Source organism: Dermochelys coriacea, chromosome 1 (genome assembly GCF_009764565.3).
Source record: "Dermochelys coriacea isolate rDerCor1 chromosome 1, rDerCor1.pri.v4, whole genome shotgun sequence".
Taxonomy (NCBI): Eukaryota; Metazoa; Chordata; order Testudines; family Dermochelyidae; genus Dermochelys; species Dermochelys coriacea.
Window position 1 is genome coordinate 61759394 of NC_050068.2, and position 12728 is coordinate 61772121.

Here is a 12728-nt window from a genome sequence, read left to right on the forward strand (position 1 = left end):
TCCTGTCTATAACAGTGGCCAGTACCAGTTACTTCAGAGGAAAGTTTAAGAAACTTTATAGTGGATAATTATGAACACTTTTCCTCTATAAACAAGTAACTGTTCCTAACTCCTATCAGATAGTACTTGCTTATGCCCTGAAGCAAAAAGGCTTTATTCCTCAAAAATAGGTATTCAATCTACTTTGGCTATACATGTTCTTATTAGCGATATAAATATTTAATCATATTTTGAATTCTGCCAGTCTCTTGGCTTCAAAAAAGTGGTAGCTAGTAATGAGTTCCAGAGGCTAAGCAAGCATTTTGTTAATATATTCCTTTTGTTAGTGTTGACTTTCAAATCTATTAAATGTACCATTGCTCTTTTATTATGAGAGGGTAAATAGAGGTATCTTATTCACCCTTCAGCCTGTCTTCTCTGTATGCTAAACAGTCCCAGTTTTAAAATTCTGGATCTCTCTCTTAATTTACCCTGGTATTCTTTCTTTTTTCTCAGTTTAGTTTTGCCAGGAAACCAACTACCTCAATGCTATGTTCATTCTTAATTTTCTTTGCAGTCAAAAGAAACCCCTTCTTTCCCCATAATGAAAATCCTTATAAAACAACCCTGAAAGCAGCTTTTTTCAAAAGCTGTTTTAATATTTTTTTTGTCTTTCTGACCCAGTGCTAAGGTAGCAAAATTATCAGCCTTAGAAGTTTGTGAAGAAGAAGACCTATTTGAGCACTGAAGCCATTCTCAGTGCCTTAAAAGTAAATAGAGAATCAGCATTTAATATCCTTTATTAAAAGTATCCTAAGACACTTTAAAATGAGTGCAGCCATAAGCATAAGTGGAAAAACAGCTTTCAACATGATATTCAGAAAGTGGCTTGGAGGGAAAGCATGTGTTCCAAATTGATAGAGCAGTACAAACAAATGGAAGAGGTACTGTCTGTACTGGGGGGGGGGTGAAAGTGTCAATTGCTGTACTTGTCTCACTAACCAAGACAAACTCAAATGGGTTTCACAGTGGCATGAAAAGATCAGCAGCTTCTAGAAATTCTCCTTCTATACTGGGTACTTAAAGGCCATTTAAGGTGACTAGCCAGCACTGGTAAGGTGAGCACAGTATGTGGACAGTCAAATTGTTCTGAATTATTTTAGTGCATCTCTTATAGCTACAAAGGTTCTCTTCCTTTCTACCCCCAAAGCAGTCTACAGGGAATGTCACATGACTGCTATAAACTGTTAATGGAAATCATATGGCTGAATCTCCATGCAGTGAATCAAAAATATAGTCCACCATGTTGTTTGATTACTCACTATGGGTTTTAACTAGGGTTGTCAAGCGATTAAAAAAATTAATTGCAATACATCACACTGTTAAACAATAATAGAATACCATTTATTTAAATATTTGTGGATGTTTTCTACATTTTCAAATATATTGATTTCAATTACAACACGGAATACAAAGTGTACAGTGTTCACTTATATTTATTTTTGATTACAAATACTTGCACTGTAAAAATGATGAAAAAAATTGTACTTTTTAATTCACTTCATACAAGTACTGTAGTGCAATCTCTTTATCATGAAAGTGCAAGTTATAAATTTACTTTTTTGTTACAGAATTGCACTCAAAACCAAAACAATGCAAAACTTTAGAACTTACAAGCCCACTTAGTCCTACTTCTTGTTCAGCCAATCACTAAGAGAAACAAGTTTTGTTTACATTTACGTGAGATAATGCTGCCCACTTCTTAATTACAATGTCACCTGAAAGTGAGAACAGGTGTTCAGATGGCACTGTTGTAGCTGGTGTCGCAAGATATTTATTTGCCAGATGGACTAAATATTCATATGTCCCTTCGTGCTTCTACCACCATTCCAGAGGACATGTGTCCATGCTGATGACGCTCGTTAAAAGAATGCGTTAACTAAATTTGTGACTGAACTTGGGGGAGAATTGTACATCTCCTGCTCAGTTTTACCTGCATTCTGCCATATATTGCATGTTATAATAGTCTCAGATGATGACCGAGCACACGTTGTTCGTTTTAAGAACTTTCACAGCTGATTTGACAAAATGCAAAGGTACCAATGTGAGATTTCTAAAGATAGATACATCCAAGATTTAAGACTCTGAAGTGCCTTCCAAAATTTGAGAGGGATGAGGTGTGGAGCATGCTTTCAGAAGTCTGAAAAGAGCAACACTCTGATGTGGAAACTACAGAATCTGAACCACCAAAAAAGTAAATCAACCTTCTGCTGGTGCCATCTGACCAGATGATGAAAATGAACATGCATTCGTCCGCACTGCTTGGACCATTATCTAGCAGAATCTGTCATCAGCATGGACGCATGTCCTCTGGAATGGTGGTTGAAGGACGAAGGGACATACGAATCTTTAGCGCATCTGACATGTAAATATCTATCTTGTGATGCTGGCTACAACAGTGCCATGAGAACAGCTGTTCTCATTTTCAGGTGACATTGTGAACAAGAAGTTCACAGCATTATCTTCTGCAAATGTAAACAAACTTGTTTGTCTATTGCCTGAAAAGGAAGTCGGACTGATTGGACTTGTAGTTTCTAAAGTTTTACATTTTTATTTTATACATAATTCTACATTTGTAAGTTCAACTTTCATCATAAAGAGATTGTACTGCAGTACTTGTATGAAGTGAATTGAAAAGTACAATTTCTTTTTATCATTTTTACAGTGCAAGTGCATTTGTAATCAAAAATAATATAAAGTGAGCACTGTACACTTTGTATTCTGTGCTGTAACTGAAATCGATATATTTGAAAATGAAGAAAAACATCCAAAATGTTTAATAAAATTTCAATTGGTATTCTATTGTTTAACAGTGTGATTGATTGTGATTAATTTGTTTAACTGCGATTTAATTTTTTTGAGTTAATCACTTGAGTTAACTGCGATTAATCGGCAGCCCTAGTTTTAACTAAGCAAAGGGGTTCACAGATGACTTTTAAGCACCAAAAGTCATTCACAGAATTTATATAATACTGAATTTCAAAGTCTGTCAACCTCTTAACAAGCTGCTATTATTAATGTTCATTTTCCCCTTGTTTTTAAGGGTAAATAATGCTTTTCTGGATCGACTACAAAGCAAAAGTCAACCAAGCGGCATTCACCAATCTAGCCATTTTGAAAATATGGATCATTTTGCTTGTGACAGCTGGGTGAGTAGCAAAAGCATCTTTCAAAATCCCACAGTTGAAATCAATAAAGTTTTTTTGTTTTGTTTTTATTGTAGCTATCTACTCCCCAGATATTATTCTTTTAGTATTCTGTTTAATCTGATGGGCAGCCTGCCAGGATGATTACTATAAGTTCTACAATAGCTTTTGAGAAAAAAACCCTGATATAATCAGTTTTATCAAAATAAAAAATGACAGCTGCCTTTACTGCAGAACTAGATTGCCTTGAATACAAGACTTTTTCACTGCTTCCCTAAGTTTAGAACAAAAATAAATGAAGTTTTAAAGAGATTTTTGAAAGACTCTAAATGAAAGATGTTTGGAAATGTTGTAAACATTTTTAATACATTCTTGAAGGGGAAAAATAGCACATCAAAGATACAGCTGTTCATTTTTTCCCATAAAATTGTGACAAGAAAGACAGTGTATCCAATTTAAAATATGAAACCTTCTGCTTGGCTTCTTTGAAGGAAAAAAAATCATGGAATTTTGCAGTAATCCATTAAATATACAATATCAGGTACCAAACTGTATTCACGCATTAATAAAAAATGAATGTGACTACAGTTCTGCATAATGGTATCACTGAGTGATCCAAAAATATTTGTACTAGTCCCTTGCATTTAAATGAACCATAGCAGAAATTGCCCATTAAGGGCAAATGCAATTGCTAAAAGGATAATTTGCTGAAAAGGAAATCCTGCAAAGGGATTAAACATTGCAGAAAGGCACATAGGGTTAAGTGAACTGGCAAATGTAGCGAAAACCAATGCTAGCTTAAATGATAAATAGCAACTTTGAGTAACCATGGTGATGTCTGTTTCCAGCACATATAGCCCAATCCTACAAAGACTTGAATACACGTTTAACTTTTATACATCTGAGCAATCCTGGTTAACCATGGATAGAAGTCTTTGCAATATAAGGGCCATCCCCATTGAAACTATCCATGTCACAGTTGTGCTAAGACACCCCAATTGATCCCGCCAGCCACACAGAAAGAGACAGATGTTTAGCTCTTTGGGGTGGGTCTTGGGAGGTAAGATTGACAAAGGGCAGAGAGAGGAAGTATTACAATCTCCACTTTGCAGACAAGGGAACAGAGGCACAGACTAAATGTATATTTCAAGATGCTACAGGAAACCTGTGGCCAAGCCAGGACCTGAACCCAGATCTTCTGACTTCTAGTCCAGGGTCCTAACTACAAGAACGTCTATCTGCCCAATTGCTGAGAATTTTGACAGTGACTTCAGTGGGAGTAGAACTTTGCCATCGCAGCCAATCACCATAATGTACTACCCTACATAATACATGCTTCTGTTACAAAACTTAAGTAATTTGAATCTATGTAGAGATCACTTCATATTCTATTATGGCTGTATGCAGCAATCTGTGCTATTGTGTTTATCCTTGCTTCTTTTTATAAGAATAAGCTAAACAAAGCCACAATACTGTAGCTCACGAAAGCTTTTGCTCAAATAAATTTGTTAGTCTCTAAGGTGCCACAAGTACTCCTTTTCTTTTTGTGGATACAGACTAACACAGCTGCTACTCTGAAACCTTACTACTTTAGAGGCCACCATGTAAATAAAACCCCAAGCTACAATAGCCTGCCTTCTACTGTGTAAAAATGACAAAGAATGGCTTTCTGTTCCCACTTATAAATTAGAGAAAAGAGAAGAGCAAATAAAACAAGGACAAGTAAAAAATGCAATGATGCATCATAGGAAGGAATTTAAAGTGACAACTAAAAAAAAAAATCAGCAGGGATTGGAGCCCGGAATACTACAAGCACAAACCAGGATTGGGAGAAGACTCCACTTGCAGGATTGAAACTTTAGACTCTGATTTTACAAAGACTTAAATATGTGCTTAAATTTAAGCATATATGAGTTGTCCCATTAAAGCCAATTGCATTACTACATAGAGTGCATACAGTCAAGCACATGCAAAAATCTTTTCAAGATCAGGGTCTGAGATTGTAAACTCCTCCATTGGAGGGTTTGGATCCTGCTATCCATTTTTGAAGAGAATGGAGTACATAGTCTGCATTCCAGTATTAAAGGCTGACAACTTTATTTTAAAGATGTACTTGGTTCAGAGTTTGATGTGATGTGGGGAGGCAAAGAAGCAATAAAACAAATTGGGTCAAATTGTGGTTTATGCAAATCTCTAGAACTCAAAATTGGTTTAAATTAAGTATAGAGAAAAAAATCATCAGTGACTCCTCCAGAAGGAGGGAGCTGTCAAATGTTCCATGATATTCTACCATCAAATTGAAGGGACAGATGGGATGATTTCCTGAATCTGGGAGTTCAACCCTTTTCTGGATACAGCTACCTGCCAGTAATGTAGTTCTCAACATAGTTCTGGAGAGCAAATATTTTGCTTTTGGAACAGATCAGATTCCATGAAGTAGCAGATTTATTTATTTTATTTAAAAAAACACTAAAATCCTGTCAAAGGATACCCCCATCTAAGGTTTTCATCCACTATAATCCACTTATCTTCAAATGATCTAAATTGAACTTTTTGTTATGCTAACCATATACTCAGTTTAATACATTCTTGAAGGGGAAAATGGCACATCAAAGATACAGCTGTTCATTTTTTCCCATAAAATTGTGACAAGAAAGACATGGTATCCAATTTAAAATATGAAACCTTCTGCTTGTCTTCTTTGAAGAAAAAAATCATGGAATCATGGAAACTCAGTGCACTTTTAAAGAACAAAGCATAAATCTTTCCAGCAAAATGCAGCTTCGTATCAGCTCATTGACCAAGTGCTTTTACTTCCTTTCTTGGTTGTGGGAGACAAATGTTGTGGATTTTTTTTAAAAAGTAAAACAAATTACACTGCTCTCTGCAAGCTGATGCTCTCTTGGGATGAAGGGTTCATTACAGGCTAAAAGGGAAGATCTTGAAGAAGGCTCCAGTTAATACATTGGCAACCATTGTAAACCATTCTTTTTGGAAAACAGCAACAGCTGTCAGCTCAGTATGATTTATAATTTCACAAAGCATTAACGCCCAAGGTTTAAATTGTGGACAATTTGTCCGCAAACTATTTTGGCACTTATAATTGATCTAAATGGTACACCTGGCTTAATTCAAATACAGTTTACTTCTCTTTTTATGAAAAGAACAACTTCAAATATTTTGTACGTCTTTATATGCAGTTCAGCTGAATTTTTACCCATACTTAAAGAACTGAGGGATTTATAGAGGCCAAGTATTAATGCATTGCAAGTACCTTAATGGAGCTGTTATTTTTGTGTGAAAATCAAGGGCCCTCCGTGTGCCTTTCCTTTATCCCATTCATAGAGTGATAATACATGGTAAACTGCTGAAATCTATGTAGTCGTCTTTAACAAAACATAAGCTGCCATGTTAAAACCTTACAGAGTTATGGTAAACTTGGGACCTAGAAAGCAACTTGAGATATATTACTATCTCATTTCATGTCTCCATTATTCTGTGTTTCAAAGTAGCAGCCGTGTTAGTCTGTATTTGCAAAAAGAAAAGGAGTACTTGTGGCACCTTAGAGACTAACAAATTTATTTGAGCATAAGCTTTCGTGAGCTACAGCTCACTTCATCGGATGCATCCGATGAAGTGAGCTGTAGCTCACGAAAGCTTATGCTCAAATAAATTTGTTAGTCTCTAAGGTGTCACAAGTACTCCTTTTCTTTTTGCAATTACACTGTGTGTCATGCATAAGAATGAGGAATGCTTTTTGGATGCTGACTCTCTGCTCCTTTTGGTGATGCACAATTAACTATGAATACTTATATGTAGTGGAAAGCTAATACACTGATGGCATAGGTGCACTGAGATAATAGACCACATACTGTACTGCTCCAATATGTAGAACAAGAATCTACTGGAAAAGCAACTGTGTCTAAATGAATGAGACTGACAATGTCAGTGTAATTTTGTAGCATGGTGTATTGGAATGATTCTTCTGGAGTCTTATTCAATAGCTACCATGTGCTGTTTGCTCCTACTAATTTTTCAAGGGATGCAACATGCCATAAAGCTTATTGTTGCATATAGTCCTGGTTAAGGAATGTAGAGTCACCTGACAAATCTGTAGTCCAATATTGAACAGCCTAATCACATGTGTAAAGCTACATTTACACTGGCATTTTTATTGCACATGTAACGCTCATGAACACTATTGTTTCACCCTTGTTGGGAAACCAAACCAATTTTGCTTTCCTACCACGGGGAGATTGGAGACCGGATACTGGACTGGCAGGACTAGGAGTCAAATCCAGTATGGAAATTCCTATGTTGAAAAAAATTGGTTACTGCTAATGCTTTTGCCTGGCTGGTATTCATTGGTTGGGGTACAATTTAGTTAATTAAGATGTGTTTTTAATGTTGAACCCTTTAGGAAGAACTATGAAAGAAATGGATGTTTAAAACCACTTTTACAGCAGAAACAGAGGTATAGATAGGGGGCTTATTGAGTGCATCCTGAGTGGTTGCAGCTGAGTTTAATGATTATTTATCTGAAGAGCTGATCAAATAGCATATGCAAATATGTGCTATCTGATCTGAGGTTAAAAAAAAATTCTCTTGAATGTTGTTTTCAAAGGAAAAAGTTGGTGCTCCTATGTCACGCTGTCTGGAGTGGCTCAAGGGCATGACTACCACCTACAGCGTAGACTGTTAAGCAGGTCACGCACCCAGAATTGGTTGAAGAGTTCTGTACTTAGATTTCAACAACTAAGCATCAAGTGTTAACTCCTTGGGCACTACAACTGCCTTAACATGGAGCCATAGATCGTTCCCTTGGGTACTCCAATCCATCTTGCCACTCAAGCAAGCTTGCCTTTTTGATAGATGGTCACTTACACCAAAAATCACAACAATATTCTGGCTACTCACAATTCCAAAGGACTGGTCACTTATCCCAGGTCAATTGCACTTTTGATCTTACACGAAAGACAACATTGTAGCCAATCCTATAATGAAAAATTTATTTATTAAGAAAAAGTGAGTTATTTACAAGGTTAAAGCAAGTAACCACACACACACACACAAATTATATTCTTTGGTTCCAAAAGGTAATAGAAGCTGCTGTAATATGCAAGCTTTATGTGGCCAGCCCAGCTGCTGGGGATCCCTTGCTTATGCTTAGAAATCTTGCACACTCCAATGTCAAGCAGCATAGAGACCCAGTTTCTTCTTGTCAAGAATTTTTATTCACTTCCTCCCAGAGTTCAAGATGATGGGATGAATTCATGCACAGATGTCCTCTTCATGTGGGGTTGGGTGTAGGAATACAATTAACAAAGTCTTTGTCCTTTGTTTTACAATGGCTCATCTGGTTGCAATGGACCTTTTGGGCAGCATCTAACACCTTCGGTAGGAAGCCAGCATTTTATATTAGGTCATGCGTCTTTCCTCTTTGAGTTACAGTTATAGAGGCTGTCAAGGTTCCTTCTCCACTCTGAACTCTAGGGTACAGATGTGGGGACCTGCATGAAAAAAACCCTAAGCTTATTTTTACCAGCTTGGGTTAAAACTTCCGCAAGGTACAAACTATTTTTAAAGTCCCTGGACTTTATTGCTGCCACTACCAAGCATCTAACAAATATAATGGGGAAAGAGCTCATTTTCTCCCAAAATCCCCCCAAGCCCTACACCCCTTTCCTGGGGAAGAATTGATAAAAATCCTCACCAATTTGCATAGGTGAACACAGACCCAAACCCTTGGATCTTAAGAACAATGAAAAAGCAATCAGGTTCTTAAAAGAAGAATTTTAATTAAAGAAAAAGTAAAAGAATCTCCTCCTGTAAAATCAGGATGGTAAATACCTTACAGGGTAATGAGATTTAAAACATAGAGAATGCCTCTAGGCTAAACCTTAAGTTACAAAAAGACACAAAAACAGGAATATTCCATTCAGCACAACTTATTTTATCAGCCATTTAAACAAAACGGAATCTAACGCATATCTAGCTAGATTGCTTATTAGCTCTTTACAGGAGTTCTGACCTGCATTCCTGCTCTGGTCCCAGCAAATACAACACACAGACAGAGAGAACCCTTTGTTTTCCCCCCCTCCAGCTTTGAGAGTATCTTGTCTCCTCATTAGTCATTTTGGTCAGGTGCCAGCGAGGTTGTCTTAGCTTCTTAACCCTTTACAGGTGAAAGGTTTTTCCTCTGGCTAGGAGGGATTTAAAGATGTTTACCTTTTCCTTTATATTTATGACAGAGGCTTACAATGCAAACACTCAATATAACTTTATAATGTGGAGTACAGATGTTGTGAGATTATTGCATGCAGCATCCTACAAGCATTTCATAAAATCTAAGCTTTGAACACATTTTTATAACTCCAATACCTGTTTTAACAATACCAACACACTGGTGAGCCAGACTGGTTTCTAGCTATGCATTTTGTCAGTGTTCAGTTAAGGCCTTGGGGCCTTTGCATGAGCTGGCCCCAGGACTGTCAGCATCACATCCAGAAAAAACACTTTTGAAGTGCAGCACTGTAGTGGTGAGTGTTCCAGATATCTCAAACATTCAGAACAATACCTATGTTGACTTTATTTAGTGAACCCATGCAGAAAATATTTTGTCTTGTGGGTAAATACATCCTTCTATTCATGTTAAAAAGAGTCAATATTTGCTTAATATTTTTACTGTAATTTTATTATCCAATCTCATATGTGCCTTTGAAATTTTCTCCCTAATTATATATTTAATAATACTTCCTTTAGTAAGTATTTCTGTTCATATGTATTTGTACTGTATTAACACAGGTACCTTTCTTTCTTGTCTAGCACTCAAGATATTTTGAGTAAAAGAATCATACAAGCAAAAAAAGGTAAGAGTAATAAACTATATTAGTTGTCTTCAAGTGTTATGCAGACGTCAAAGTTAATTATCTTTTAAACTGGAAACTAAATTATTACCACTTGTAATTAAATGTCACAACAAGAGGTGATTTGTGTTAAGCATGTAAATGATAACTTTAGTCTACACAGTTACATAATATAGCTATGATTATATATATATATAAACATATATAAACAAAGACACTTGCAATTCTGAATTCAGCTATAGCCATGTGATCTCATTCACATAGTGGAGTTGTACATGTGTAATTGAGGGCCAAATCCAATCTATACAACCCCACTGAAGTGTATGAGACCAGCTGGCTGTAACCGACTGCAGAATTTGTATCGTGTTATGTATACTATTTCAACCCAAGGTAAGCTGCACCACTGCAAGTAAGAGTTTAAACTGGAGCATCACATCTACACTAGCATCAGTATAGCTACATCAGTGCAACTACACCATTGACCAATATAGACCAGTTCTCATTTCAGAAAACTTGTCTCCTGTTACACAGTCATGAACATTGGCCTGGGTAGGTTTCTGAAAACATGGGGTGGTGAAGTATGTGCATCTAATGTATGCTACCTATTCTTCCATTTATGGATAAAGTTTCTAAAATGTTGTGGCCCTCATCGTCGTCCCACATACACCAGTGTAAATTAAAAGGGACACCACAGAAGTCAATGGAGTTCACTGTCCTAAAACTGGTGGAGGTGATGTGGGAATCAGGCCCTTTGTTTTAAAGTGGCATTTTCTTCTCTATTGTGTCTACATTTATCTTCTTTTCATCTCAGTCTATTGCTTTTTCCTCCTGCCTGTACAAATTGCCACACTCCATTCTGCAAATCCTTAAATCTGTAAAGTGTTAGTCTCTACTATACCTCTCTCTGTGATACTGTTTGAAGGATGCAACATAGAAATAAACTGTCGTATTTTAGAAAGGAAAGGATTTTCTTTAGATTTTCTTCCCGGCTAATTCACAATCCCTAAGGAAGAGAATTGAATGCTTAGCAGAACTAGGACTCCTGGAATCTTAAAATACGAGATCTGGGGTATCTGATGCCCCAGTATTGATGTCTTTCATAGCTCTGGCCTTGGAATAGGGCTCAGAATATCATCTCTTCAACTGCTAGAATGTGTGTGGAGAGACTTAAAAAAAACAACCCTGTTTTGTTTTAAATTCTGTGGGATTACTTTGTTTTTAAATGTTCCCTTTTATTGCCCTGTATCCCCTATGGGACAAAACCCCCTAGTGGTTCTTTATATTTTTTTCATTAATTTAAACAGTTATCTTTGAAATGATTTTTTTTAACATGGATGTATTCTGAAGAGTGCTCTATATTGATTATCTTTTAATGAATTCCAGCTCAAGTCTGCTCAGCTTACGTACGTGTGTGTGTGTGTGTGTGTGTGTGTGTGTGTGTGTGTGTGTGTGTCGGGGGTGGAGAGGCAGGCAAGTTAAGTGCCAGCTCAGCAAGCATAACCTGGAATCTGAAAGCCTGGGTTCTTTGTGGTTCACACATTGCCATGCCTACCCTTTTGGCCAATTCTATCGCTGATACATGAGCCACTTTAAAATGGACTCCCTCTGTTGTATTGGCTCTGCGTTGGCTAAGAGGAGTAAATTGCAGTAAAACCTTGCTCTAGTTGGTGAAGTAGGCATATATGGTGGTAAATGGACACCGGCAGTATGTCTATGGAAGAAAGTTCCATTTTACGGTCACTTTTTTCAGATCACAGTACTTAAGGGTTGGGTTTTTTTTAAAAAAAAATTATGTAGCTAAATGAGCTGAGTTAATTGTAACTCTCTATTTTTTTCACAATTCCTACAATATCTGCTATATAATGTACATCACCATGATCCTGGCACACGCTCTTGTAAGGCTTATTTTACTGTTATGAGATCACATCCCAGACTGCTATATTTAATATATTGTTCAAAGAGCTATTAATGTGTCTGCAGATAACTAGAACATTTTGTAAGTCAAATTTATAATAAGATAGAAAAATGAAATCCTTTTAAATTACAAAATAAAACATGTCAGAGGAAAAGGGAAACACTGGTTTCCAATGGACTCAAACCTGTAGCTATATGACTTTTTTTTTTATTTTTGCTTTGCTGCATAAGATTACTAGAATTCTGTTTTCTCTTGTTACAGGATGTTTGTGGAATATGTACTTTTATCTGGCCTTGACCAACTGACCTTGAAAAAGCTCTAGGGATGCTTTTTTCATAATGTTTTCTTGTTGAGCCTCACTTTACCCTGACTTCAACTTTACACCCACTTCAGTGAGCAGTCTTCAGTGACCGGTTTCTCTCTATCATTATTCACGCATATTTGAGGCAGTTGATTATCAAAGTCATATTTAATCTTTAATGACTGTGAAAGATTTCATTATATTTTTTCATAATTTATTTTGCAGCATGCAATTACAGCAGGATCTCATGAGAGACATGCTTGTAGCTTCCATGACTATGAAATCTTCAGGAATATCCTGCTCTCCCCTATATAATTAGCCAAAAAATCTGACAGCTTGCAGAGGCTTGTGGTGGGGGAAGGGAGAGGGGCATTCTGTTCATTTTTACTCGGTGCTTATCTGCTGAGGTTCAAAGAAAAAAATTGAAATACTATTGTGTGTACTAAACTGAATATTTTACT

The 12728-nt window shown here is 36.6% G+C and overlaps 1 protein-coding gene across 3 annotated transcripts in view; it reads left to right on the forward strand.

Moving 5' to 3' along the window:
- The window catches only part of EPSTI1 (epithelial stromal interaction 1), an 86846-nt gene extending 74328 nt beyond the window's left edge, over positions 1-12518 (forward strand). For all 3 annotated transcript variants that reach the window (XM_038387492.2, XM_038387493.2, XM_043504539.1), the window contains 3 exons: positions 3083-3188; positions 10011-10054; positions 12228-12518. In XM_038387492.2, coding sequence (XP_038243420.1) covers positions 3083-3188; positions 10011-10031 — 127 coding nt within the window. In that variant the 3' untranslated portion in view covers positions 10032-10054; positions 12228-12518. The remainder of the gene's footprint in view (positions 1-3082; positions 3189-10010; positions 10055-12227) is intronic.
- The last annotated feature ends 210 nt before the right edge of the window (positions 12519-12728 follow it).